This window comes from Mesoplodon bidens, assembly GCF_964165515.1.
Source record: "Mesoplodon bidens genome assembly, chromosome: X".
Taxonomy (NCBI): Eukaryota; Metazoa; Chordata; class Mammalia; order Artiodactyla; family Ziphiidae; genus Mesoplodon; species Mesoplodon bidens.
This window is the reverse complement of record NC_138163.1, coordinates 142,381,285-142,409,066: the sequence shown is the minus strand read 5'-3', so window position 1 is coordinate 142,409,066 and position 27,782 is coordinate 142,381,285. Positions and strand designations below refer to the sequence as shown.

Genomic DNA, 27,782 nt, shown 5'->3' with positions numbered 1-27,782 from the left:
AAGAGTGACAAAGGTGGGAGCCGATCCCCCCATAGCCTTTTCTTCAACCGTACCAGCTGCTCTTCATTTCTTGAACTACCTCCCTTTTCCAAAGAGGTAATGCTGAGGTCAGTGAGAAAGGCTTTCTGAGAAGACTGGCTTGGATTTCTGGGTCTGTTCCAGTCGATTCAAGATGAATTGGCTTGTATCAATGAAGCGCTCAATGCAGTTCACAAAACGGGCCTCAGCCCGACTGTCCAACTTTGGCCCAGGCTTGTCCATGCACTTTTCCCAACAAAGTTCCATCATCTGGTGCACCAGCTGCTGGAAGCACTGCTTCTGAGTCTCTACCTCAATGGAATGCTGCACCTGCGGGTCAACCAAGCCCAAACCTGCTGCGGAGGAAGATGAGGTGGAATCCACACCAGCACGGCCCAACTCACCGACCTTCACGTCGCCTCTATCAGTTTTATTCAGTTTTTAATTTCATAAAGTCTTTGTTTCCGCTTCTTGCCCAAGACAAAAGTGGGGTATTTCAAGGACAGATCAAACTGAGTTGCTATTCTAAATGCCCAGTAAGGAGGAGATTTGGTTGGTGGTGCTGAGCTCCAAGTGGTATTTATTCCCAGAGAAACTCACAATTGGAAGCAGAGAGAGGGCACCGGTGAGAAAACTGCCCAGATTGGAAGGACTTTTTATGAGAGTTAGCACATAAAAGCCTCAGCAAAAACCTCTAACCTAGAACTCTCTAGTGGAACCAGAAATTTCCTTTAAACAAACGACTTGCTTACCTACAGCTCAGAGCAACATGGCAGTTACTTCACGGGGCGTGCTTTAAAAATATATAGCTACTCATGGAAAAATCCACTTTTAATAAGTTTTACCATGGTCCTCAGACTGCTTGTTCTAAAATAAGCCATTGTATTAACAACAGAACCTTACCAAACCTGCACATCTATCTTCCAGCTGTTCCGTCTGGTGATTGTAGGTGCCCTGTGTTCATGCAATGCACGTGTGTGTGCATGCGCGTGTGTGCGTGTGTGCGGTGTGTGTGTGTGTAATAGTTATTCATAGCATCTCTTTCCCCCTCTTTTAACATTTTTTTCCTTGGCTAAGGCAAGTGAGAAGTCAAAGTTAAACGTGTTCTTCTGCTGAGTCCCTTCTGAGTGGGCCCTGAGAACGGGACCAAGTCTGTCATACACCGAAGGCTCCTCTTCTCACGCCCCGCTTCACCTCGTGCTCTTCCTAGAAAACCACACCCTGCTGTCAGCTGTGTAGGAAAGTTAAGAAATGAAATTAGTTCAATTGGCTTTAAGTAGAGACGACGCAGCATGAGGCAGAAGTGTCTACAGAAGTCAGCAGGAGTTGGTGAGTGGGTAACGCCTCGTTAAACAGAATGCTCATTTGTATGCAGTCAGCTGACGGGAGTGTTTTCCCCACTTATGTAAATGTTAAGCAGAAAATCCTTCTGCTGAATGTCTTGAGTTCTTTGGGCTGCCATCACAAAAATACCAGAGACGGGCGGCTTAAACCACAGATACTTATTTCTCATGGTGCTGGAGGCTGGAGGTCCCAGGTCCTGCCGAGGGCAGACTTAGTGTCTGGTGAGGACTCTGTTCCTGGTTCATAGGCGGACGTCTTCTCTCTGTGTCCTCGCCTGCTGGGAGAGGCAAGGGAGCTCTCTGGGGTCTCTTTTATAAGGACGCTAATCCCATCCATGGGGGCTCCACCCTCATGACCTCATCACCTCCCAAAGGCCCCACCTCCTGACACCATCACCTTGGAGGATGGGGTTTCAATATATACATTTTTGGAGGATACACATATTCAATCCATAAATGCAAAGAATGTTTTAAAATATTCACCTTCATTCCTTGGAACATGCACCGTATTTTCTCAATCTAATGATGACATGAGCTATAAATAAACTAGCGATTTGAAAGGAAAGGACTTATTGGAAAAAAAAATCCACCATGGATCACATGTCCATTTCTTTTTGAAAGATGTTTTGATTTCAGTAATATTAAGATAAAGAGAGTGCCTGAGAATTATGGACACAGAATAGTATGTTGATCATAATTTAACATTATTCTTTTTACTTGAAGGGGGTGGGAGCCACGCCACCAGGATTGTCATCATGTGGTGAACTCTCAGGGTACAGACCTAAGGCTGTAAGGCCAGACCCGTGCGGGTTTATGTTTGCACTGGCCGTGCCTGTCCTCTGGCAATTGCTTCTTTCCTTGTGACCTTGTACCTAAGTTCAGGTAACTTGTGCCTGATGGGCTTGGTGTCCTGGTGGGAGACTGAGATTCATAGTCATCATCTTCATGTAGGTGGCAGACTATGAGTGACAATTAAGGTATCACCCTAAAAAGCTATGCTTGGTACCCATGATGCCCACATCAGAGAGCTCTGTGTACAGCCTCCTCCAGTGCACCCTGGGGACACTGGTAGGCACAGATACATCTCAAGGATTCTCCAGTAAAAACTACCTCCAGAGCCTGTTAAATTGGTTACATTCATATTTTCCCATCAAAAGAGTCCAACGTACTTGTGATGCTGTGAACGGAATGTGTGTCCTTCATATGCAGAAGCCCTGACCATGAGTGGGATGATGTTAGGAGGTAGAGCCTTTGGGAGGTGGTTGGCTTTTGATGAGGTCATGAGGGTGGGGACCCCATGATGGAATCTGCATCCTTATAAGAAGAGGAAGAGATCAGAGCTCTCTCTTCATCGTGTGAGGACACATAGAGAAGGTGGCCGCCTGCAAGCCAGGAAGAGAACATCACCAGGAACTAATGTGCACATGCGGTGATCTAAGACTCCCAGCCTCCAGGACTGTGGGAAATAAGGGTGTTGTTTAAGCTGCCCCGTCTGTGGCATGTTGTTATTGGCAGCCTGAGTGGACAAATACAAAGTGAGAAAGACACGTAAATGCATTGATGTGACGTTTCAGCTGGAGAGGAGACTTCAAAATCATTCAGTGTTATTGTCCTGGAGCTGCTGTGATATATGACCACAAACCAGGGGCTTAAAACATTACATATTCATCCTCCCCTAGTCCTGGAGACCGGACGTCTGAGGTCAAGGTGTCCCAGGGCTGAGCTCCCTCCAGAGGCTCCAGGGAGGGTCCTTCCTGCCTCTTCCAGCTTCTGGGGGCTCCAGGCATCCCAGGGCTTGTGGCTGCATCCCTCCCGTCTCTGTCTCTGTCTTCATGTGGCTTCTCCTCTGTGTCTGTGTCTCTCCTCTTCTGTCTCTTAGAAGGACTCTGTCATTGGATTTAGGGTCCTTCTGGATAATCCAGGGTAATGTATTAAACATCTTGTGATGTTTAATCACATCTGCAAAGACTTTGCCATATAAGGTCACATTCACAGGTTACGGGATTAGAACATGAGCATTTGGGGGTTATTATTCAGCTGGCCACACCCACCTTCTGGTTCCTATAGGCTCCGTCCTTTAGAGATGGAGTCCTGGGAAATCTCTCCCCATCTCTCATGCCCTCCATCAGCTCAGCGCCCACAGGTCAGCAAGCTGATCATGTCCTTACCAGGGACCCTTTGCCTTTTAAACTCTGGGGAACTACATCATCCATGGCTACTGTCTCTTTGACCTCTTGTGTGTTTAATCCCAAGTAGCTCTGCCTGCCTTCTCATGAATTGGAACCACGGCCCGAGGGAGGACTCGATATTTGACAGTGGTTAACTGGTTCCTGGAGTTTCCGGGACCCACTGCAGTGTCTGAACTGGAGGCGCCTCGATGGTCCACATGGCATCATACCTCCAGCTCCAAAATGGTCAGCTCTCGGCCTGAACCCCAAATGTGCCACTTCCCAGCTATGAGAGAGTGGGCAAATTACCATGCCATGTCTCACTTTCTCCATCTCTGAAAGAGGGATAATCATTCTACGAAGTACAGTTATTGAGTGGCTTCCAATAAATAATAAAAGGGAAGAGCTCTGGAATTTAGTCTGCACGTACGTTTAGGGGACCCACTGCAGCCCAGGCACATGTCAGGCAGATTCAGGGACTCAAGTATCATTGTTTCCAGGACACACACGTTTGCAACAGCACTGGTCACAGTAGCTAAAATGTGGAAGCAAGTCCATCGATGAATGATTAGATAAACAGGATGGGATATATCTAAACAGTGGAATGTGACTCAGCCATGAAAAGGAAGGACATTCTGACACCTGCTACAACGTGGATGAACCCCGAGGACATGATGCTCGGTGAAATAAGCCAGACAGGAAAGGATAACTCCTGTAGAATTCCACTCAGCACTCATCATTCAGGTGATTCCTGAATTCACCAGAAGTAGGATGGTGGTGCTAAGGGGTAGGGGAGGGGGACGGAGATTTAGGATGCAATGGGCACAGAGTTTCAGTCTGGGGCGATGTTAAAGTTCTGGAGAAAGATGGTGGGGATGGTGGCATGTGAATGGACTTAATGCCACTCAACTGTGCACTTAAAAAAGGTGAAGGTGGTAAATTGTATGTTGTGTTGTTTTATCACAGTTAAAAATCACCAGGGGGGAAAAGCATGCATTCCAGGAGAGGGAGAAAGATAACAAAAGTGGAACCTGGTTCATCCATGAGACAACCCAGGCACTGTTGGTAATTCTTAAGGGCATCAAATAGGGAAAGTGACCAGTGGTCGGGGGTAGTGATGGGGTGGGGTGTGCCTAGGAAAGCACACTGGTGTTGAGACAGCATGGGGGGGGGGGTGGCATCGAGAGCAGGCAGGCTCCGGGCGGGGTAGAGCCCCAGGGCCATCGTGGAGACATGGAGCTCATTTTAAGGGAGATTTGGGTACTGTGCCTGGTGTTAATTTGTGCAGTTTTGGGGGCATTTTCCAAAACACTTGTCATTCCTTTTCTTTCTAACAGGGCAAGCCTGGGTCACGTCCCACAAGTTGGCAAAACTGGTGGTTCCCTGACTGGCAGGTAGGGTTTTGTTTAAGGTAAAACCAGCTTACATCTGGGGCACGGTCCTCACAATTGGACGTGTCCTTTCTATACGATTTAATACGTAAGACATAGGACATGGTTGCCTTAAACATTAATTTGTATTCCTTCTGCAGGCTGGGATGGGGAGAGGAAAAAAGTGTAGACCTGCAGTATTTGGAGCAGAATGTGCATTTAATAAAAGAGAATCGTCCTGGACTATCTCTTCAGCGAGGGGAGAGCGGGGAGGTGGGCGTGTGTCCACGTGTGGTGGATGAGTCACCGTGATGCGTGTGTGCAGAAGTGTTCCTGGATCACAGCCCCATTTATTCAATTAAGGTGGCAGGTGAAGCTCGCAGGAATAAAGGATCATTTTTTATGCTGTTTACACATTAGGGGGTCTCCAGGGACTACTTACATGGGGGTTATAAATGCATCAGGCACGGCGTATAACCTCGGATGATTGGAGTGTTTCTGAGCAGACGTGGGTTAATTGATTTCTAATGGAATATTCACGGGTTCTTGGGCTGGGAGCCTTGCCCGCCACCCTCGCCAAGTACAGGGAGGCCGTGTTGCAGAGATCAGGAAATTAAATCAAACACGCCTTTCCTACAGATTATTCAATTCTTTGTTTTTATGGCAAGGACCGTAGCTGAGGGGGTCCTTGGGATCCAGCCCTTTTGTGGGCTATAACATATGTCCCTGTGTTTCCAAACATGCTCTGCAATTTCCAGGTAGATATCCAAGTATTCCTCTCTCACACAAGTAGAGGCAATTTGATGGAATTAAAACATGGTGAAACGTCTAGATAGAACTCACCTGGAAAAAGAATTCAGGTTATTTATTGTATTTTCTTGTCGTGGAGTTTCCCAATAGTTGAAGTAGGTGACAAGGATACATCAATTCACATTTCCTTGGGCCAGCTGAGGATGTCAATATTTTCTTCTACCATGGCTTCCTATTGATTATAATTAGGGCATAACACTTATTTGTACATTTCTAGCTATTGTCTCATTGCCACCTACAATGCTGCACAGGAGTCACATTGCCAGAAAATACACGGTAGGAGAAAAAGGGAAGACAGGTTGTATTAGCCAGGGTACTCCTGGGAAACAGAGGCAACAGAACTTGACTATGTATCTATCTGTCTGTCTATCTATCATCTATGTATCTATCTATGTATGTATCTATGTATCTGTCTTTTATCTATCTCTCGTCTATCTATCTGCTGTTTATCTGTCTATATCCATAGCCTAGAGAGAGGGAAAGAGATTATTATAAGGAACTGACTCACATGATTGTGAGGGCTGGAAGTCCAACATCTCTGGGGTAGTACCTCAGGCCCGAGACCAGGGAAGAGCCGATGTTGTAACTGACATCTGAAGGCCATCTGTGCAGAATTCTCTCTTGCTCTAAGATATCAATGTTTTTGTTCCAGTCAGGCCGTCAACTGATTAGACGAGGCCCACCCACGTTATGGAGAGCCACGTGCATTACTCAAAGTCCACCGATTTAAATGTGAATCTCATCCTGAAACACCCTCACAGACACATCCACAGTAATGTTTGGCCACACATCTGGGCACCGAGGCGCAGCCAAATAGACACATAAAATTAACCATCACATAAGAGTATTCCATCGTTACAGAAACAGCAGAGTTGACTCTGTTAGCTGGTATTCTAAAGCAGATCCTTAGGATCATAAAGAGGAATACATTAGAATGTTTTGCAGCTTTGTTAAGCAGGAAAGATTTGTCCCTGGTAATTAATTGGATGTTCTGTGGGAAAGCCCTTTAAGGCAGTGTTAACCCTATTGGCTAAACTTCCTGTGATGCTTCAGGAATGCCTGAGTATCTGTTCGTTGGGATATCCACACCCTCCAACCCTGCCCCGGCCTCTGTCCCTCTTGGGGATGAGATAAGTGGGTGGCCCCTGGGACCCAGCTCAGCTACCCCGTGCTGTGGGCATAGCTCCCTGAGGTCCAAGGAGAACAGAGGTCCCAGTGACTTGAGCCATGGTTCATTTCTTGGTTCTGCAGAATTGGCTTACAGTGACTAGACCAAGGGCTCTTCTGCCATGGATTAAAGATTTCTCCCCTCCTCTCTGGATGGACTGAGGGCTCCTTCACCATGGACTGGGGACTCCTCCCTGGCAGAGATTCTGTTCTGCTTTCCTCTAATGAACTCCTTACCTTTGGGGCTTTTATTTCTCTATAAATAGACAAAATAAAAAGGTGGTTGAGGAGTACTCACCCAGCTCTGTTTCCTGAAATGAGTGCACTTTTATCCAGATCTCCCCCTGGTACATCTGTCCAGCCCTGGCTCTTCGCTGGAGCCCAGTAACTGCTCACGGAAAGACAGAGCAACCACAAGATGCAGGCACTCGTGGCCACGTGGCTGGTGAGTTTGCAGAATTGAGTCTCTCCTGTAGCTGTGTCTGCTGCGTTTTCACTGTTCTCCAATTCTTTCTCTGTCTTTATGAACCATGTTACTTATGAGAGGACACAGAGTTTGTGTTTCATTCTATTTCTTTTCTCCCTGCCGTGCCCAGGATGTGTTCTAGATATAGTGTGGTTGCAAACGAAGAATAAAGTTATCATATAGCGGGAGTTACTTCTGGTTCTCCCTTGTTGAATTTCCTTTCCGAATCTGCTGCTTCTGGGTAAGTCACTGCATTCTTCATCATCTTCTTCTGCTTTTCTTTTTTTTTTTTTTTTTTTTTTTGCGGTACGCTGGCCTCTCACTGTTGTGGCCTCTCCCGTTGCGGAGCACAGGCTCCGGACATGCAGGCTCAGTGGCCATGGCTCACGGGCCCAGCTGCTCCGCAGCATGTAGGATCCTCCCGGACCGGGGCACGAACCCTCATCCCCCGCATTGGCAGGCAGACTCTCAACCACTGCGCCACCAGGGAAGCCCAATCTTCTTCTTCTTCTTCATACCTTGCACGATATTTCAGTTTGGGAAATGACCAAATTTCCCCCAGCAGTTCCATGGTTTCTAAGTACCAGTGAAAGTGGTGCCTAAACAATCTGAAATTCTCACTTTGTCCTGGTGAGCTTTAAAGAAAAAAAATGCTTCTGTCAGATGGATTACATTTCCCTCGAAATACTCATGGGTCTAAAAATGAAGGAAAACACATTTAAAAAAGTAGGCTTTGCCAAGACTAAAATATTTGAGAAAAAAAAAAGTTGAATACTTTTTTTTTTTTTTTTTTTTTTGCTAAACCCCAAACATCACCTGATGTCACTGCTTCTCTCTGCCAGGTCTGTGTGCTTCTGGCCAACAAAATCACGGGAGTCCATTTTCACACATCTACTGTGGATGTCAGGTCCCTTCTCATGGGGAAACAGGCGCTCGAAATACCATTGCTTAAAGGTTTATGCATTTTAAAATTTGCAGTGAGTTTTGGAGGAACAGGCAAGAGGAATGAGACACCACATCTGGGCATCTGGCTGGGATCTCAAACCCAGAAAGTCAACCTCTGGGATGTCTACGATGTCACCTGCATCTAGGGACGTCAGATGGATGTCATGATGAACTGCAGAACTCACCTGGGGATGAAGATGGGAAAATACATGGTTACACACTTATGGAATCTTAATCTGAAAATAGGGCTGATGAGTCTATAAATGCCTCGAACCATCTTGGTATTAAAGGGCAGCTTGAACCTCCTGTGGCCAAAAAAAAAAACCCAAACAAAAACATTTCTTACCTGACCCCACTGACATGCATCATTGAAATCGAACCTGGATCCCATTGAAAAATCTTACTGATGACTCTTTGGTTTTAAGAAGGCTGGTAAAATTTGAGATGGGTCTTGCCTAATCGTTGCTATGTCGTATTTTTCTCTTTATTCCACAAACTCTTTTCAACCAGTTGGCTTCTTTGGACCAAATGGACTGGAGCACTAAATATTTTGACTGCAATTTAATGTTATTTGGAAATACAGTGAATTATACCATTTTTTTCCCCACTCATTGAAGGAGCAAGGAATTGCTAAGACACCACAGTTAGTGGTATTTTTTCTGCAGTGATATTTTTCTTTACATTCCAGGAACAGTTCTTTCTGGGAAGGGATTGGTGTCAGTGGCCAACATTATCTTTTTAATATCAGCTTCTGAGTGGCAGCACGGGACATGGCCAAAGGCCCCTTCGTTCCCAAACCAGTATCTCTCTCGTAAACAGAATCCTGAAGCCTTAGAGAAATGCTTGATGGTCCTGTTATGATGCTGAGGGAGAAAAAAAAAAAAAAAAAAAGCAATGCAGATGACGTAAGAAAAACAAAACTCTGACCTGGCTTTCCTCGAGGACATTTTGGACCAGTGCAATTAGCCAGCGGCCCAAGAGCATTTACGTGTCCAAAGGAACAGTGTTCCCCGTCACCCCACCAGCCCGCCGGCTGCTTTTTTCTTCCTTCACGGCTATTAAGGAGTTAGACCTCTTAACCTTTTTAGCAGAACACTGAGCACGAAAACTTGGATGTTTACCAAGCCAGCAATTACGAGGCAATCGGGCGTCCACACCATCATCATTTGAAGCAGCGCGTAACAAGCATCACCAACCCAGTACATCGCTGCCTCTGGACCGCTTATTTATCACCAGGTCAGGATGAGTGAAATCCCATCATGGTTATCCGTCAGCTTGGAGGTGGTCCTAACAGCCCTCTGCATGGAGTGGACGTTACGGCCGTGGAAAATGTAACGTCTGCCGTCATCTCCGCAGAGAAATATTTTCCTTTCAAATTGTGGGAAAGCAATTTGGATCCTAATGGAGCTGGCGTGATGGGGGATGTTTGAAAACAATGTAATTATCGTCTTTAAGAGCTGGGAGCCCATGTGTGAATGAAAAATCAATTCGTTTTTTTTTTTTTTCTGGTGGATGGTCTCTGCTGACATAAATTCTAAAGGGAAACGAGAGTTTTCAGATCGGCGTATGGCTGGAGTTGCAGCAGACACATGCCACTTGGGGGAATGCTGGTCTTTGTCTAGATAAACCCTGAGTTTTGGGGGGGAATCAGCGAGGTCCCCATGGAGCTGCAGGAATCACCATTTTCCCCAGCAGAGCGAACCTTGGGAGAGCTGGTGTGCGTTCCCTGTGAATTGTGTAGCCCTGCCGGGACCTCACGATTTACGGGGTTTTGGCATAATCTCATGTCACCTGCAGCACGTGGTGGCAGTTACTCTAAACTGGAGCAGGGAGCTGCCAGAACAGCCTTCCCGGAGGAAGGGAGCAAGTCGTGGACTTGAGGTGAACAGCAAACACCTTGGGTGGCAAAGAACCCACTCAGAGGTCACACATGTTGAGGGGAGTCCTGTGTGCGAGGTAATGTTTATGTCCCTTGTTATAAATTGGATCATTTCGTTTGTAAGCAAAGATGTACACAGTTTTCTTCATCGGAAAAAGTGACCAAAGACCTCTGAGTTGCATAAATAAAAATGATCAAATACCACTGAGCTGCATAAATAAAAACATCCAAAGACCTCTGAGTTGTATAGTTAAAAATGTCCAAATACCTCTGAGTTTCATAAATAAAAATTATCAATTTATGCTAATGTATAGCACAGGGAACTATATGCGGTCTCCTGTAATAAACCATAATGGAAAAGAATGTGAAAAAGAATAGATATATATATGTATAACTGAATCACTTTGCTGTACACAAGAAACTAACACAACATTGTAAATCAACCATACTTCAATTAAATTCATACTTCAATTAAAAGATTACCATATACTACTGAGTTGCATGGATAAAAATGTCCAAATACCTCTGAGTCGTATGGACGTGGTATTTTATCCTGTTCTGTCTTGCAGTGCTGATTCTATAGCATGAAATTAGCCTCACATAAGTTACATATATATATATGTATATATATATGTATGTATCTATATAGCTTCTCTCTTCCTTTTAAAAAGTTGAGGTGACATTTCCATAGTGGGAAATTAACCATTTCAAAGTAACAATTCAGAGGCATTTAGTGCATTCACAATGTCGTGTAAGCAGCACCTCTATCTGGTTCTAAAACATTTCCATCCCCCCAAAAGGAAACCCCGTCCTCATGAGCAGTCACTCCCCACTCCCAGCCCCTGGCACCACAACCCTACTTTATGTCTCTGGATTGGACTGTTCTGGACGTTTCCTATCAATGGAATCACACACTGTGTGTCCTTCTGGGTCTGCTTCTCTCACTGAGCATCGTGTTCAAGGTCCATCCACGCTGTAGCCTGTGTCAGAGCTTCACTCCTTTTCATGGCTGAGTCATAGTCCACTGTGTGCATGGACCCCATTCACCTGTTGATGGGTATTGGGTTGCTTCTTCCTGTTCTCACCATCTCTTCATACCCCAAACGTCTCTGACCACCTCTTCCTGGACACTCCAGAGCAAGAAAGTTGGGGTCATCTTGAGAAAATTCAAGGATGTTTGTGCCTGACCCAGGAGGCTGTTTGGCCGTGAAAAACCCAGAGCCATAAAACATCTCAGGCACATTCAATATACTGTCCCACCTTTTTCCTTTTAGGTCCCCAAACGTCCACGTGATGTGAGGGCTCACGCTCTCCCTCTGATTCGAGCAGCCCCTTCTAACATCTGGCTGGCACAGGGCAGCCAGTTCTGCACAGAGGGTGCAATGCAACTTACCGGGGGCAGACATTCTGGGGACTCCGATGCAGACCCTTCACCGTGACCCCAGAAGGTCTGAATGGAGGAACCCTAAAGAAGTGTCTGGTCGGGTGTGACTATGACCCGTCTTTCAAAATCACAGGGCCCAGGAATCAGTCTGACTTACTTAGCAAAATGGAGCTCTCTTCTTGTGACCTCCTAATGAGTAAGATGAGGGCATTCCGTGTGTGTGTCTGACGTGCGTTATGGCCGCGAGACCCCGCTTGCACACCGAAACCCACCTTGTGGTGAAGGAGGAACACTCGCTCGTGTGTACAATGGGGCCGGCGTCTCTACCGGCAAAAAACAAAGGAGAGAAACGTAACAAATTACAGCTGAAGCTGATCACCGTCATCACCCCTGTTTTCGAATTATTATATTTCTGGGGAATTTCAGCCTGTTACATGAAAAGGAAGACAGTGGATCCGGGGAGCTTTGATAGTCAGGTTATGCTAATAATGGGGGCTCATGTAAAATGCATAAGGTGTATCTTAGTAAGGGGGACGATTGCTCATAATTACTCCGTATACCCTCATTCCGAACGGATTCATAAAGACCCCTTTACATCGCAGCCTAATTACTTATAGACAGTTGAGCACAAAATTACTTTCATCTGCTGGACCATGTGGAGGGAGAGAGATTAGAGCTGCGCCTTTCCACACAGCTGGCTGGCACGCCGGAAAAATCAGGCCTGTGTCGTGTGGGGCTGATTGCAAAGTGCATTTTCTGATAATTAGATCTATTAAAGACAGACGAGCACCGGCCCACGTTGGAAGCGAAAAAATCTATGTAGGATAGGCGCTGGCATCCCGAGTGGCCGGGTCACGTGGGTGCCCGGTCCCACTGGTGACTGAGGTGCTCTGATCCCGGCGAGGCGGGGACCCTCTTGGAGGCCCAGCCAGGGCCCCGGCCATCTACAGGAGACGTCCTCTTTGATCCTGTTGGTTTGTTCATTCTGGGCACAAGCATCTTAATAATGGTTTGGTGTTCGTCCATGGCTTCCCTTTCAAGTGGCTGGGACAGCACCCACATGGGAGAGAGAACTACCTGGGAGATTAGCCTCTGCAGGCTCACAGGAGAGGAGAGCTCCTCTCTGGGGAGCTGGGACAGCACACGGGTGCCTGAGCCACGAGGGAAGGGTCACGGGGTCTCTGGGACATCCCTGGGTGTCGGATGTTTCATTGAATTGAAGCCTTGTAGCCAGTGGGGAGTCGCGCCACGGCTGATACATGGCGGAGAAAAGCAGCTGAAGCGAGATAACCCAGACTCATGCATACTGATCTGCAGAGGTGTACAAACCTGCTCGGTGTTCTGACTCTCCTAATACCTGGGTATGCAGTGAGCTTGGTTCTGGGAGGGGATGGGCCACCGATTAAGGGTGTTCCCTCTTCATTCTTTGGTGGAGACAAAGCAGGTCTACATGGGCAGTGTCCCCACAGCCTGGTGCTCACGTCTGTCCTTTGAGACCTTGCGGAGGGTGTCCACGTCATCCGAGCCTAATCCTGGTCTATCCACCCCCTGCTGCTGTGCCTGCATCACCGTGGGGCCTCCTTGTTGGTCTTTAGTCCTGGTTCTGTTCCTGTTTCCAGGACTTTCGCAATTTGTCCAGCTATCCCTCCATGGCACCCATGCTGAAACAAAGACCACGCTGTGTCCCACAGGGTCCCGGGGGTTCCTGACTCCCGGGGCCTCTCCTCGGCCCTTCCTGTGCGTGCTTACTGTCCTCTGTGGCCTTGGAGCTCCTCAGACTGCCAGGCCCTTCCCTGAGCTGCCGTTGGGCGTGCTGTTCCCATGGACACGCGGCTCGTCGCTCGGCTCTCACCTCCAAAGTCCACAGGGGCGTGGAGAGCCCCCTCTCCGCTGAAGTGGCTCCCTCGGGGGCTCCCCACTGGCCTCATTCACAAGTTCTGGATCTGTCCACGTGCTCCCCTGAGACACTGTCTGTCGTGTCCAGCTAGCCTTCTCAGTGTCCAGGGGGTAGTGGACACTGAGTGAACAGCTTGGACGATTGTGGATCACCTGTTCCGCTTGAGCTCATAATCACCTCCCAGCACTTGGGAAGGCCCATCCCGGGGCACCCCAATGCCCAGACTCCACCCCACGCAGTCAGAGCACTCTGGGCTTTCAGAGAGACACCTCCAGCACACGCTGTCCTGGGTCCACGTTGGCTAGTGTCCGTGATGTTGGTATTTATGCCAAGGGTCTGCCCGTCGGTGCTCACCAAGGGAACAGGAAGAGAGAGGAGACACAGAGGGCTTCTCCCATGACGGGCTTGAGAAAACCCATCTTCCTGTCACCATGGAAGCTAGTCTCCATCCTGAGCATGCTCCCCGGGGGCGCTCTGTCTATCTGCTTCCCTCTCCCTTCTTGCTTGAGATTCGCCACCTTTAAACAAACGGATGCAGTTGGGAGAGTGCCAGAGCGGGAGGGGGCTTGCACATCTGTATACACATTACACATTCTGCATCCCTACGAGGGGCTCCATTGATCGCTAATAATTTAATCCTCGTAACAGAGTAGAGAAGCCCATTATCCAGGAGTCAGCATGCAATCGATATATTTTGCAAAATAAAGAGTCTATTGGGTGCCCAGTAATAAAGAAAAAGGAAGCAGACCCTGTGGGTTTAATTTAGTGCTTTTTCCCCCCTTAGTAGCAAAGACTCATCTTAAAGTGGTTTCCCTGTTAATCCTCCACAGGGCATGTCTCCGAGCCTGGAGACTGGCAAGGTAAATCGATGGTGGGGAACATGGTTAAAAACCCCAACATGGATGTGGAAGCCACAGAGTTTTATGCAAAAGATGCTCAAGGCATGTAGAGATCCCTGAGACCTGGGGGTGCATCCAGGGGGCATCTGTGAAGTGAAGTGCCCTGGACCCAACCTCAACTGGTGTTCACAAGAAAATCAAATCAAGGACCCCCTGTTCTCGAGGAATAGCCAGGACAGAATGAACAGTCCTTGGATTAATTCTATGTGTCAACCTGTCTAGTCACAGGGCCCCTGGACTAAACGTGACTCTGGGTGTGTCTGGGAGGGTGTTTCTGGATAGATTAGCATTTTAATCTCTGGACTGAGTAAAGCAGATTGCCCTCCCCAGGGTGGGTGAGCCTCGTCTAATCAGTTAAATGTCAGATTAGCACAAAAGTCACAAGAAGGTGGAACTTGCCCCCTTTTCTCCTGCCTCTCTGCTTGAGCTGGGGCATGTCATCTCATCTTGTCCTGCCCTTGGACTGGAACATATACCATCTTGGGTCTCCAGCTTGCAGATGGCAAATCCTGGGACTTCTCAGTCTCCAAAATTGTGTGAGCCCATTTCACATAATAAATCTCAATATCCCATCTCATTGGGCAGCAAAGATCTAACACTACAACATCCCCTTCCCAGGTAAAGTACAGTGAAAATAAAAACACATGATTTAAGCACCCTCCCTTTTCTCCCAGATAGGGTATCTGCTTTCTTAAATGAGACAGAGATACATTTGAAAATAGGGAAGTAATAGGATGTGCTTCATTTTTACAGAAGAATTCTCCACGGGCTGCCTTTCTCGATCAAGCGCTACCTGGAAGTTTTAAATATTGAATTTTTAAAAAGAGTCTATTATTAATTTTCCCTTCCTAAAAGTAGCACATGCTTTCTAAGGAAAATTTGCCGAACGGAGAAAAGAAGATGGAAAATGATTCTTCACACTATAGCCACCTAGAGGTAACTGTTCACATTTGGGGCACAATTTCTTCTTTTTCCCAGTGCATAGCTTTAGAAGGTTTTGGTTTTTGGGGGTTTCTTTTAATATATAAAAATGTGATTTCCATACCATTTTTGAAATACAGATCTTGGATCAGTGAGGTAAACCTGGAGGAGGGGTCAGCCCCATGGGCTCCCTACCTTCAGCATGAGGATGAAGCAGCCAGGATTGGGGGAGAGCACTCCAGGCAGGGGGCAGAAGTCCTGACAGGTGAGGGTTGGAGTTGCAGCTGCTGCCACTCAGGTGTGTGGGCTCTGGGAAAGACGGCAGGAGACACACACAGCACAGATGGGACAGACAGTGCCTCTGGTCTGGGACGAGGACTCGGGTTCTTTTTTATGTGCAATGGATGTTGCAGGTCTCAAGGCAGAAGATGAGGTGGGAGGTGACCGCATCTCTTAAGTGTGCCATGCGGAGAACAGAGGGGAAGGGGTGAGAGCAGCAGTGGGCGACCAGGCAGCAGACTCTGTTCCAGGTAAGACGGAAGGTGGCTGGGGTGGGAGAGGAGAGATGGGGCTGGAGGGTCTATTCGTGCTTTCTTGCCCTTTGGCTGTGCCTCCACATCCCCTGGGGTCTGTGATGCCCCCTCTGTGAGCTCTTTGTTCATTGTCTATGTGGTCCCTTCTTAGGGGCAGGGAGGAGAGCCACTGTGCTTTTTTGTTTTCAATCAGGCAGCCCTTTCAGTTGAAATCAAGACAAAACACAGACTGGTTTTCTGCAGCAAGGATGGGGATACCCTGGAAAGTTCTGGGCCTTCCAGACTTGGAGGGTGTCCTGGGTTGAATAGCATCCTCCGCAAAATGTCATGAGCACGTGAAACCGCAGAATGGGACCCTGTTTGGATAAAGGGTCTTTGCAGATGTGATGAAGTGAAGGATCCGAGATGAGGTCCTCCTGAATGAGGGTAGCCCTACATCCAATGACAGGGTCCTTCTAAGAGACAGAAGAGGAGAGACCCAGACTCACAGGAGAAGCCATGTGAAGACAGAGGCAGAGACAGGAGGGACGCGGCCACAAGTCCAGGGACGCCTGGAGCCCCCAGAAGCTGGAAGAGGCAGGAAGGACCCTCCCCTGTAACCTCTGGATGGAGCACAGCCCTGGGACACTTTGACCTCAGACGTCTGGTCTCTCTGTCACTTTGCACCCCTGCAGACTGAAAGTTCAGGGCCAGTGTAGGTCAGCATCCACCCACTGGTCAGTTCAAGACAAAGATGGGTCTGGCCTGGTCAATTTTGGCCACGGAAGGCTGTAGCCAAGGAAGGATTTCCCCAAGGGGAGATGCCAGGAGCACTGGTGTCACTGGCGGGGGGAGGGGGTGATGAGTTCCCCAGCAGGTGTCCAGCATGGGTTTGGGTGCAGAACAGGGGACAGTATTTCTGGTGATGACATGGTTGGCATGTGGAGATGCACCTGGTTCATATCCAAGCACAGGTGAGTGTCTGGCTGCTTCTAGCTCTGCAGGTGATGGCCAAGAAAGGGATGGATGCCCGAGTTTGAACAGACTCCACCTTCACAGAGGGAATTATGGAGACTCCCAGCATGTGGACAGCATTCCAATTAGAGGGTTCCAGGCTGAAATTAAAATAAGAGCTACAGAAATAAAAGAGAAAAACATAAGACCATCCAATCAAGGGCTACGCAAACTCCCCGACCTGAAGTGTTTCAAATACAACCTCAACTTGGACCAAGAGCGCCATGTTTCCACATGTTAAAAACGTCCACAGTGCATGCAGATACTCCCAGAAGATTTCTTTCCTTTTTAAAAATTAAACTTTTAATTTTGAGATAATTGTAGATTCACATGCGGTTGTGAGAAATAATGTAGAGAGATCCCGTGTACCGTGTGCCAGGTTTCTCCCAAGGGTACCGTCTTGCAAACAGTATAGGGCAATATCCATGAGGGATGCTGAGATCCTAAGTGAAATGCACAAGATTCCATCACAAAGACCCCTCTTGTTGGTCTTCTGGAGATAACACCCACTAGCTCCTGCCCGTGGGCCCTGCTTCTCCCTGCAAGTACTCACAGACTCCTTATCCCTATAATTCTGTTATTTCAAGAACATGCCGTAGATGGAATCACACGGTGGGTAACCTTTAGGGATCAGTGTCTTTTCACTAATCGCATTCCCCAGATATTCGCCCATGTTGTTTCGAGGATGAATTGTCGTCCTTTTTTACGGCTGAGTAGTAAGTATTCCGTAGCATGGGTGGATCTCATTTTGTTGAACCTTGTGCATCCACTGCAGGACATCTGGGCTGTTTATAGTTTTTGTTCATCATGAATAAAACTGCTATAAACATTCGTGTATAGATTTTTGTATTACTCTTACTTTCTCTGGGATAAACACCCAAGAATGTAATTGCTCAGACATAGGATAGCTGCACGTTTAGTTTTTTTGTTTTGTTTTGTTTTTTAATATTATTAATTTTTATTAGAGTATAGTTGCTTTACAATGTTGTGTTAGTTTCTGCTGTACAGCAAAGTGAATCAGCTACATGTATACATTTATGCCCTCTTTTTGGGATTTCCTTCCCGTTTAGGTCACCACAGAGCACTGAGTAGAGTTTCCTGTGCTATATAGCAGGTTCTCATTAGTTATCTATTTTATGCATAGTAGTGTGTATATGTCAATCCCAATCTCCCAATTCATCCCACCTCTTCTCCCCCCTTGGTATCCACAGATGTAGAGAACTTTAGTTGTTTTTAAGAAACTGCCAAACTATTTTCAAGGGTGGCTGTTCCATTGAACATTGGAAGAGGGATTCCGTTTTCTTTCTAAATCCAGAAAGAATGATTATGGAAAATGGTGTGTCCTTTTAAAAATTTTACCATTGGAAAGACATGGAGATGGGGTTAAGGGTACACTGAGACGTCCTGCGACTTGCCATGTTCTGGGCACAAATGCCCACTTAGGTGATGGAATCTGTCCTCATGCGTTTGCTTTTTGGATTAAATGTGTCTCCCAGAGATGCACCAGTCCTGTCACTGGCATTGTGAGAAGGAAACATCCTCTTTAAAAATCAATTTTATTTTTTTACAGCAGTGTTAGGTTCACAGCAAAATTGAGTGGAAGGTACAAAGATTTAGAGAGAAACATTTCGATGATCATCACTCCTGTGTCTCTAACCGTGCAGTCTAGGCCACTGCCACCGAGTTTATTGTGACATTTTATATTCCGTCGTTAGCATCTAAAACTAACCAGGCTCAATTAGGGCCCCCCATGGGGCGTCTCAGGAATGCATCATTATTTATCATTAGTGGATTTCATCATAAAATAGGGTCAGCTGCAGTATTTTTAGCACAGAACACCGAGACAGAACATAATGTGATCGTATATGTCATAAGGATAATATATAACTCCCAGATTTGGATTGTTTAGAAAAATGAGGTCTTTCTGAACCAGGAAAGGGGGGAAAAGGTATTCATTTGTTTCAGGGGAAATAGGCATGTGTTCTTTTAAACTGGTAAACATCTTACCCTGAGCAGACACTGGATTGGGAACCCAGGGCTGGGGAAATTCAAAGTTGAAGTAGCTATGGCCAGGGGTGTGGGGCAGGGTCAGAGTCAGAATTTGGGAATGATGCAGGGGTGGGCACAGTGCAGCAGCAGATGTGAATGTCTGCTGTGGGTGCTGTAAAGTCAGGGGTCAGCAAACCACAGCCCTGGGCCAATCTGGCCCCCTGCTTGTTATTTTCCATAAAGTTTTATTAGCACACAACCATGTCCATTTGTTTATATGTAGCCTGTGGCTGCTTTCCTGCTTCATCCCACAGGTTGAGTAGCTGTAGCAGACTCTATATGGTTGAAAATATGGCTCATCTAGCCCTTTACCCAGAAAGCTTGCCCACCCCAGTCTAAATGGTGGTTCATGAACATTCATAGTGACTAAACGACTCTTGGTTTATTTATTGGTTAAAAGGGGAGCATTTCCTTGTGGAGCAGTGAAAATGTCCTGAAACAAAGGGGACCGTGTAGTCTAGTATTCTCTCTCTGTTCCTTGGAAACCTGAGTAGCATTATAGCATCTCTTTTGCAGGACAAAAGCATGTAGAAGGGAGGGCAGGTCTTCCCGGGGGTCCTTTTGTGATGATGTCATGCGTGGAGCTCTGGGCTGGGGCTCATGGCCGTCCTGGCGATTGACAGATGAGCTGTACTCTTTAATGATTGCAGGGGACAAATCTCTCTTGGCATCGTGAGCAGAGCCTCAAGGGGACCCCACCTCCCCAAGGTCTCATCTTCCAAGCTGCTCTTTCCTTCAGCTCCCAGACATGAACCTGGGACACTGCATCTCCAGCTCACAGATTTTCTCGGAACTTTCCATTTTGGGCTTATTTGAAATAGATCACGTTTGCTGCTGTTTTGAACCCACATCATTCACTGATTTGGCCTACGTTTCTTCCCCAACTCTTTTTTTTTTAATAGCAGTGAAATATATAGAATGTAAATGCTGCCATTTTAACCATTTTTAAGCATACAGTGAGTAGCATTAGTACATCAACACTGTTGTGCCACCATCATCGCCCCTTCCTATTTCTAAAACTTTTTCTGCAGCTGAATCAGAAACCTTACATCTATTCAGAAGATGCTCCCCATTCCTTCCTCCCCTGCCCCAGCCACTGGTAACCTTTAATCTGCTTTCTGTCTCTATGGATTTTCCTGTTCCAGATATTTCATATAAAGGGAATCATACAGTGTTTGTCTTTTTGTCTCTGGCTTATTTCATTGAGCATTATGTCCTCAAATTTCAACCATGAATGAAGCCTATGTCAGTACCTCATTCCTTTTCAAGGCTGCATAATATTCCATTGTATGGATGGATAAACCCATTCTGTTTATCCATCCATTTGTTTTGTTTTATAAATTTATTTATTTATTTATGTATTTTTTATTTATTTTTGGCTGCATTGGGTCTTCATTGCTGTGTGTGGGCTTTCTCTAGTTGTCTTGATTGGGGGCTACCCTTCATTGTGGTGCATGGGCATCTCATTGCAGTGGCTCCTCTTGTTGTGGAGCATGGGCTCTGGTGCATGGGCTTCAGTTGCTGTGGCACACAGGCTCAGTAATTGTGGCTCATGGGCTTAGTTGCTCCGTGGCATGCAGGGTCTTCCCAGACCAGAGCTTGAACCCATGTCCCCTGCATTGTCAGGTGGATTCCTAGCCACTGCACCACCAGGGAAGCCCTCCACCCATTTGTTGATGGACCTTTAGGCAATTTCCACATTTTGGTTATTTTGAATATTGCTGCCATGAACATAGGTGTACTAGTATCTGTTCCTATTTTCCATTCTTTGGTGTTTATGCCTAGGAGTGGAATTGCTGTATCACATGGTTGTTCTAGGGTTACCCTTTTGTGCGACGACCAAACTGTTCTCCCCAGAGGCTGCCCAATGTTTCATGCCTTCAAAGGTTCCAGTTTTTCCAAATCTTCACTAACTCCTGTTGTTTTTTCATTTTAAAAATTATACCCATCCTAGTGGGTGTGAATTGTATCTCACTGTGGTTTTGATATGCATTTCCCCATCGATGAATGATGTTGAGCATCTTTGCATGTGCTTATCAACCATTTGTATATCTTCTTTGGAGAAAAGTTTCTTCTGATACTTGGCCCGTTTTAAAATTGGGTCACTTACCTTTTCTGTTGTGGAATTGTGGGAGTTGTTTACAAAGTCTGGATACTACACTCTTATCAGGTATGTGACTTGCAAATATTTTCTCCCATTTCCTGGGTTTGTTTATTTTCCACTTTCTTTTTTATTATTTTCATTCTCTTTATAGTGTCCTTTGATGCACATATGTTTTAAATTTTAATGAAGTCCAATTTATCTGTATTTTCTTTTGTTGCCTGTGTTTTTGGTGTCATATTTAAATGGGCTACTTTAAACTTCAGCTGTGACATCTGCAGGGATTGGGAACAACAGACTTTTTGAGGGACTCAGGAGAGATGCAGCTGTGGGGACACGCGTCTTGGGGGACAGGGCAGAACAGGATAGGGCAGGAGTGCCTGGTCACCCCTGATGGGAGAGTGTGAGGGTTGGTGCCACTATCCCAGAGTGACCTTTGTGCTTTTAAATGTTGTCATGGCTACCAATGAACACGAGCGCCAGAGGGAACTGTTGATCAATCAATCTTTGAAGAACAGTTCATACTTATGAGTCTAATCCCCCACGAGGCCATGAGAAATAGGAAAAAATAAACAAAATGAACCCACCGTTGAATGTCTTCGCAGTCACCAGACAACTTCTACATGCTGTCAGATTCGGCTCCACGGAAGGGGACGTTAAAACAGTGGTTCTGCCACAAGGCACCAGAGATTTCCTGGCCAACGGGATCTGCGTTTAGTGGGAGGTGACCAGTGGAAACTGCCAGAATCCACTTATCAATTTATTAAAAACTCTGCAGAGTGAATGTGGGAGGAGCATTTTTTTCATGTTCCTGAGAAGTGATAGAACTTAAACCCTAGGCAAATACACCCAGATATTTGCTAGTATGGGAGGCATGTGAAAAAAAAGAAACTCTTCCCAGAGCCGCATTTTTGTAGCTGTCACCCACTGGGGCAAGTCATTATCCACATCCGTGGTCCATGGTCAGCTCGTGGGTCTGCTGGTTTGGTATTTGTGGGTCTCCCTGGTCTTGTCTTCATGGTGGCAACAACCCAAGGGCAGAGATAGCTCATTTTAGAACATCTGGGAAAGCATGAATTGGGTTAAAGCATCAACAAGTATTTACTTTAATTGTAGACTCAGGGCAGTGATTACAGATCTCCGTGGAAGGTTAGAAATAAGAAAGAGGCCACTGGGTTGGGGACACCAGGTCTCTCCTTTGTGGGGAGAACACCAGAGGCAGCCCAATGTGGACACTCCCGCCAGAAAGCTCTTTTTCAGCATCTGCCTTCCAGAAGCTGAGCTGGAACACTTCTTCATTTCAGAATGCAAGTCAGAAAAGTCGTGGGTTATTAATAAACAACAGATGCTATTTCTCCCCACCCCCCGACGGTTGACATGCAGAAGTCTCCAGAGAGCTGGATCTGACTTGTATTCACCTATTCATTATTATTCATATGCCATCGAGGTGTTCCAGGCATTTCAGGGGACTCAGAAAGGCCAACTTCCTATTTCGAGTTTACCCTTTCAGCCCATGAATTTTTAATGACGATCCTCTCATCCTAGAAAACCCTAACCTATGAATAAGTGATGTGTACAAACACAACTCCTCAAGTCATGCATGTCAACTTTTTCTTCCACTTTTTCTAGATTTTTCCCCCCTCTGGAGTGTGAACTATGCCATTCTTTTCATTTTAAAAAATCTCACCACCATTTCACAGAAAATGAGCAAAGGGGCGTATCTGGGTGTGTCAGACGTTTAACAGTTCTTGGGAGGAAGGACATTTCTCTGCATAGCCGTGGCGCTTACGGTGGATACAGCATTGGTGTTTTTTGTGTTTGTTTGTTTTTTCAGTATTATGAACCCCAGAAAACATCTTTTTCCTCCTATTCCTTTTAAAATCAAATTATGATGTGACATTCCCTAAAATACCTTCTGTGCAGCTAATAAAAAACGAGACCGTCCCAGGCTTGACAATTAAGCTACAACATTCAGCACACCTTCTCTGATAAAGTTTATGGCTTCACTTTCATGTCAGTGTTTCCTATATGTTTTTTTTTTAAGCCCCATTATTGATTAATAGCCTTCTGTGTTTTAAAAGTTTCTTTTTCTTGTGTGGAGAGGGGGAAAAAATCATTTGCCTTTTAATGGGGTGTCAGATTTGTTTCCCAAACCTTCTAAAAGGTTATCATTGTTACATATGGACAAAAGCTTTCTTCAGAATCAATGAAAAGTCTGTTTCCAGGGCAATTCATGGCCGTCTCTCAGCAGCGGTAACGTGGAAAAATTAATTTCACCGTCTTGCAAAGTGGAGGGGTGGGATCTTGCCCTACGGTTAACGATTTTCACATGGAGGGAAAGGGCCTGCTGGCTTCTCACACGTACTAAATAACCCCCAGGCCGTCCAGCGTCCAGGGCATCTTGGCAGCCCGGTGGGGGTCAGAGCTCACGGGACATGTCCACTCCAATTAGGGACATTGTAAACCTGTGGGCAATTAACTCTTCCCCGGCCAGGTGCCTGTGCCGGATGCTGAGGGGAACGGGTGAGGGCTGGTTATATTTCGGTTCAAATTTGCTGAGCAAGTCTTGTTCCATTACCAGCAGTGGAACTGCTGCCTGAGGGCTCAGAGGGCACGGTCCAGGACCAGCTGGTCTGAGCTGACCATGAGGCTTTGCTCAGGGCTGAAATTCTATCTCAATGGTCCTGCCCATGTAGAGAAGGGCTATTTTTTCTATGGAGGGAGCCTGAACAGGAGCTGTGTGTTGGCGTAAGAAACAGAAGGAAGGGGCAGTCAATCCCATCCTGACTGGGGTCCCTGTGGTCCTGTCGGTTGGGTGGGGGGGCGACTGACCGTCCCTGAAGCTGTGGAACCTCAACTGTAAGGTCCAGAAAGACAGGGGTATACTTGCTGTTGCTGGATGGGAGCCCCCAGGCTACACGATGACCAGAATACAGCAGAACATATCCATTGACAGGCTAATCTTCCTCAAAGGCTTGGGGACCAGCAGCCGAGGGAGGGATGCCTTTGAGTGGCTCGTGCACTAGGAGATGAAAACTGTGGGAATGTAGAATCCCCATCCCCTTCCCAGGAGGCTAGAGATGGTCTTTGTGATCTCTTGCTAAAGTTTGGTGAATGGAAACATGGCACGTGAGAGACCCCTGCCAAGAACGAAGGCTGTGGAAATGGAGGGTGGTTATATCCTTGTCCTCGTCTGAGTGAACAGCCGCAGGCGTGTGGCCCTGACCAGTGAGGGAGAACTGACCCCATGGGGTCCAGGCTCATGTAGGGTGTGGGATGAGTTTCCCCTTCTCCCCCGCTCCTGATCCTAAGGGATGTAAGTGAACCATGGAGGCCAACACAGAGCAGCAGGGCCAGGAGGCTCTGAGAGCTCCAGAGATGCTGTCATGGAGTGCTGATTGTCCTCCAGGGTGGACAGGTCCCCTTTCCCTCTACTACAGATGGACAACCACTGCCAAGACCACTTGGTGACTCCAGATGTGACCTCCATATGAATGAAGGAAGTGAAGGGGTCATCCAGCCCAGGGCTGTACAGGTGTGACCTCAATACACTCTACCTTCCTCCTTGTAATAAAGAATAAAGGAGGTGAGGAGAGTCTTCCAGTCCAAGACCTCCCGACTCTGCCTTCATTTTCATGTGATTTCTCCTCTGTGTCTTTGTCTCTCGTATTCTGTCTCTTATAAAGACACTCCTCATTGGATTTAGGGGCACCCTGATCCAGGGGGGACCTCATCTTAAATCTTGATCAAATCTGAAGACCCTATTTCCAATAAGATCATGAATACAAGTTCTATGGGCGATGGCCAACATGTCATTGAGGGACAACTATTCAACCCATTACACTTTCTTCATATATTATACGATTAAAGAACTCAACGAGGTAACTTTAGGATTGACTCAGTTATATTGATTTTTACTGACTGTTGATCAATATGGAGAAATAGGGGAAAAGTTGATGTTTCACCTGCCCCAGGAGGACAGAATCTTAGTAAGTCCACAATATGAAGTGTTTTCTTGTCTTCCTGTTGTATTCATGGGATGATCTATATTACATATTTCTTTTGCTCCAACTCAGTGTGATCTTTGCTTGGATAAACTTTCATCAAAAGACTAATGAACAGAAAGTTTTTAAAAAATAGATTAATCACCAAATAATTGTGTTCAGAGTGTGTCCAAGTATAGAAAACCAGGGCATTAGCAGATACGAACATATTTCAATATTTATGAAGCAATTTTTCTATAATTAAGGGTTCTGTAATAGGTTTTTACTGTTGTCATCCTTTTGAATCTTAATCCGTAAATTGTTATCAAACCATTAAAAGGAAAACGTATAACCCTGTGTGAATATCTTCCCTTTGATAAGCCTGGTGGTATACCAGTTGTTTTAGGTTTTTGGATCACATCTGAGGATAAATAAATGCCATTAGAAGTTTCTGACTCATTAGAGGTCTGAAAATAGCCAGAAAAGGAGAGAGGCAAATAAAAGAGAAAGCTAGCTGGAAGACGGAATTAGATGAAACATCTGCGTATTTCCAATGTGGTGGTTTATTAGGCAGAAGGCATCTTGTGCACCCTAGATATCCTAAGGGCAGTGTGGTGAAGGTTCAGTGGGCTCATGTCCATCAGGAAGGGAGGCCCTCCACCTCACCAGGTGGAAAGCTGTGTTTCATACCAGGGTGGGCTAAATCAGGGGGCTGAAGATTCCCGGGGAAAGGGGATGCATGTGTTAGTCATGCCTTCTGATCCCAAAACCAACTTCTCCCAGGCAGGGGCCAGCATCTCCATCTCCACAAAGGAGACAATATTATGCTCGTCCCAGGGGTCCCAAATAGAAAACACCCTCTGTCAGTTAGGGCTCTCCAGAGAAACAAAACAAATGGGATAGATGGATAGATAGATGATTGATAGATAGATTAGACAAATGATAGGTGATAGATAGATAATAGATAAAGGTAGATAGATGATAGATTAGATAGATGGATACATAGATAAGTGGTGGATAGATGATAGATCAATAAATAGATATACAGATAGATAGATGGTAGACACATATATACAAACACAGATGACAGATGATAAATAAGTAGGTAGATAGATAAGTAGCTTAGATAGATGGATAGACAGATTTTAAAAAGATAGATGATAGATAAATATAGACAGATGATAGATAAATGTAAATAGTTGATAGATTCGATAAATGGATAGATAAAATAAATAGATAATTGATAGGTAGATGATAGATCAATAGGTAGATAGATGGATGATGGATAGGTAAATAGATTAGAAAGATGACAGACAAATGGTAGATGATAGATAAGACAGATGATACGTCAGTGATTGATGTATTAGATAGATGGGTAGATAGTTTATAGTCAGATAGCTAGATAGTTGGATAGATGATAGATAGATGACAGATCAATAAGTAGCTATAGAGGTAGATAGATGATAGATAAATGATAAGTAGATAGTAGATAAATAGATAGATAGATGATAGTTTGTTATAAGGCATTGGCTCACACAATGACAGAGGCTGAGAAATGACTTGATCTGCCATCAGCAAGCTGCAGAGCCAGTAAAGGCAGTGGTAGTTCAGTCCTAATCTGAAGGCTTGAGAAGCAGGAGACTTGATGGTATAAGTTCCAGTTCAAGGGCACGAGAAGACCAATGTCCTTGCTCAGAAGTTAGACAAGGAGGGGACAAATCTCCCTTTCTCTACCTTTTGTTCTATTCACACCCTCAACTAAGTAGATGAGGCCCACCCGCCCGGGGAGGGCCGTCTGCTTTCCTCAGCCCACTGATTCACATGCTCACCTCATCCAGAGACACCCTCCCAGACACGCCCAGAAATAATGCTTCACCAGCTATTTGGGCCCCCTGTGGCCCTGTCACATCAGCACATACACTGAACCCTCACTATCCCCAACTTTGATCTTGGCCATTTCCACCCTGCTCAGCTTTTCCTTGAGGGTCCCTCCAAACTCAGCCAATGTTCTTTCTCCTGGGGAAGTTTCCCCCAAGCTCTGGTGTTTAACAATGCTCACGGCCACTATGCTCCCAGCACATGATTCCCGTGGGGTGATCGGGGGCCCAGGGAGGTGAGGGCAGACCTGGGCTGTCAGCAACTAGAGCAGAGGAGTGAGAGACTCACGGATCCACATCAGAACGAGTCTTCTTTCTTCCTTTGATTTGGCGTCTCTCTCGCTCGCTGTCAGGGTTGAAGTAGAAAGGATGGGGCGCCATGGGCAAACCTTTGTCTACAACACATCTGCAATTGTTCTGTGCATTACTCCGGTCTCTTTGGATAAAGGCCCCAGTTCTGTGAGACGTTCTTTGGATCTGAGACGTCTGTCTCAGGAGGTGGGTAATAAGGTGTGTGTGTCAGGAGGCGGGTGTTCCTCACGTTGATGGGAACCTCCCGCCCCACCCCCCACCCCCCGTGGCTCTCAGCATCTCATCTCATCTCGACAGACACCAGTAATGAGTGATAATGAGCCTCCTTCCCTTCACCCAACACAGCCGAGCGCGCGCGGGAGCTGAATGTGGAGAGGACCCCCTGTGGTCGCAGTAGTGATGCAGGCTCGGAGAATTGCTCTAAGTGGCTTCTAAGTCATGTCTCAGCAGGAGAAGCCCATGGCGCTGGGGAGAGATCAGATCACAGCAGGGCAGGGAGCAGATCACGGCAGGTGAGAGGTACCCCTACCCCCCCACCCACCACGCACCCACCTGCTGCTACTTGTGAGGAGGGCAGGTCTGGGCAACGGGACCTTTTCAAAGCTCACCAGGGAACTCTAATGAAGATCTAAGTTCAAGGGTTACTGGGTTAGACCCCCCCACACTA

General features: G+C 46.4%; 1 protein-coding gene across 1 annotated transcript; it reads right to left on the bottom strand.

The window, feature by feature from the left end:
- Positions 1–107: 107 nt before the first annotated feature.
- Positions 108–27,184, bottom strand: LOC308609503 (mitochondrial import inner membrane translocase subunit Tim8 A-like; the record flags this gene model as incomplete). Its single annotated transcript, XM_081223144.1, has 2 exons — positions 108–439; positions 27,093–27,184. 2 exons carry the CDS (start codon positions 27,182–27,184, stop codon positions 109–111), a joined length of 423 nt encoding a protein of 140 aa, XP_081079270.1. The 3' UTR covers position 108.
- Between the last annotated feature and the right edge of the window lie 598 nt (positions 27,185–27,782).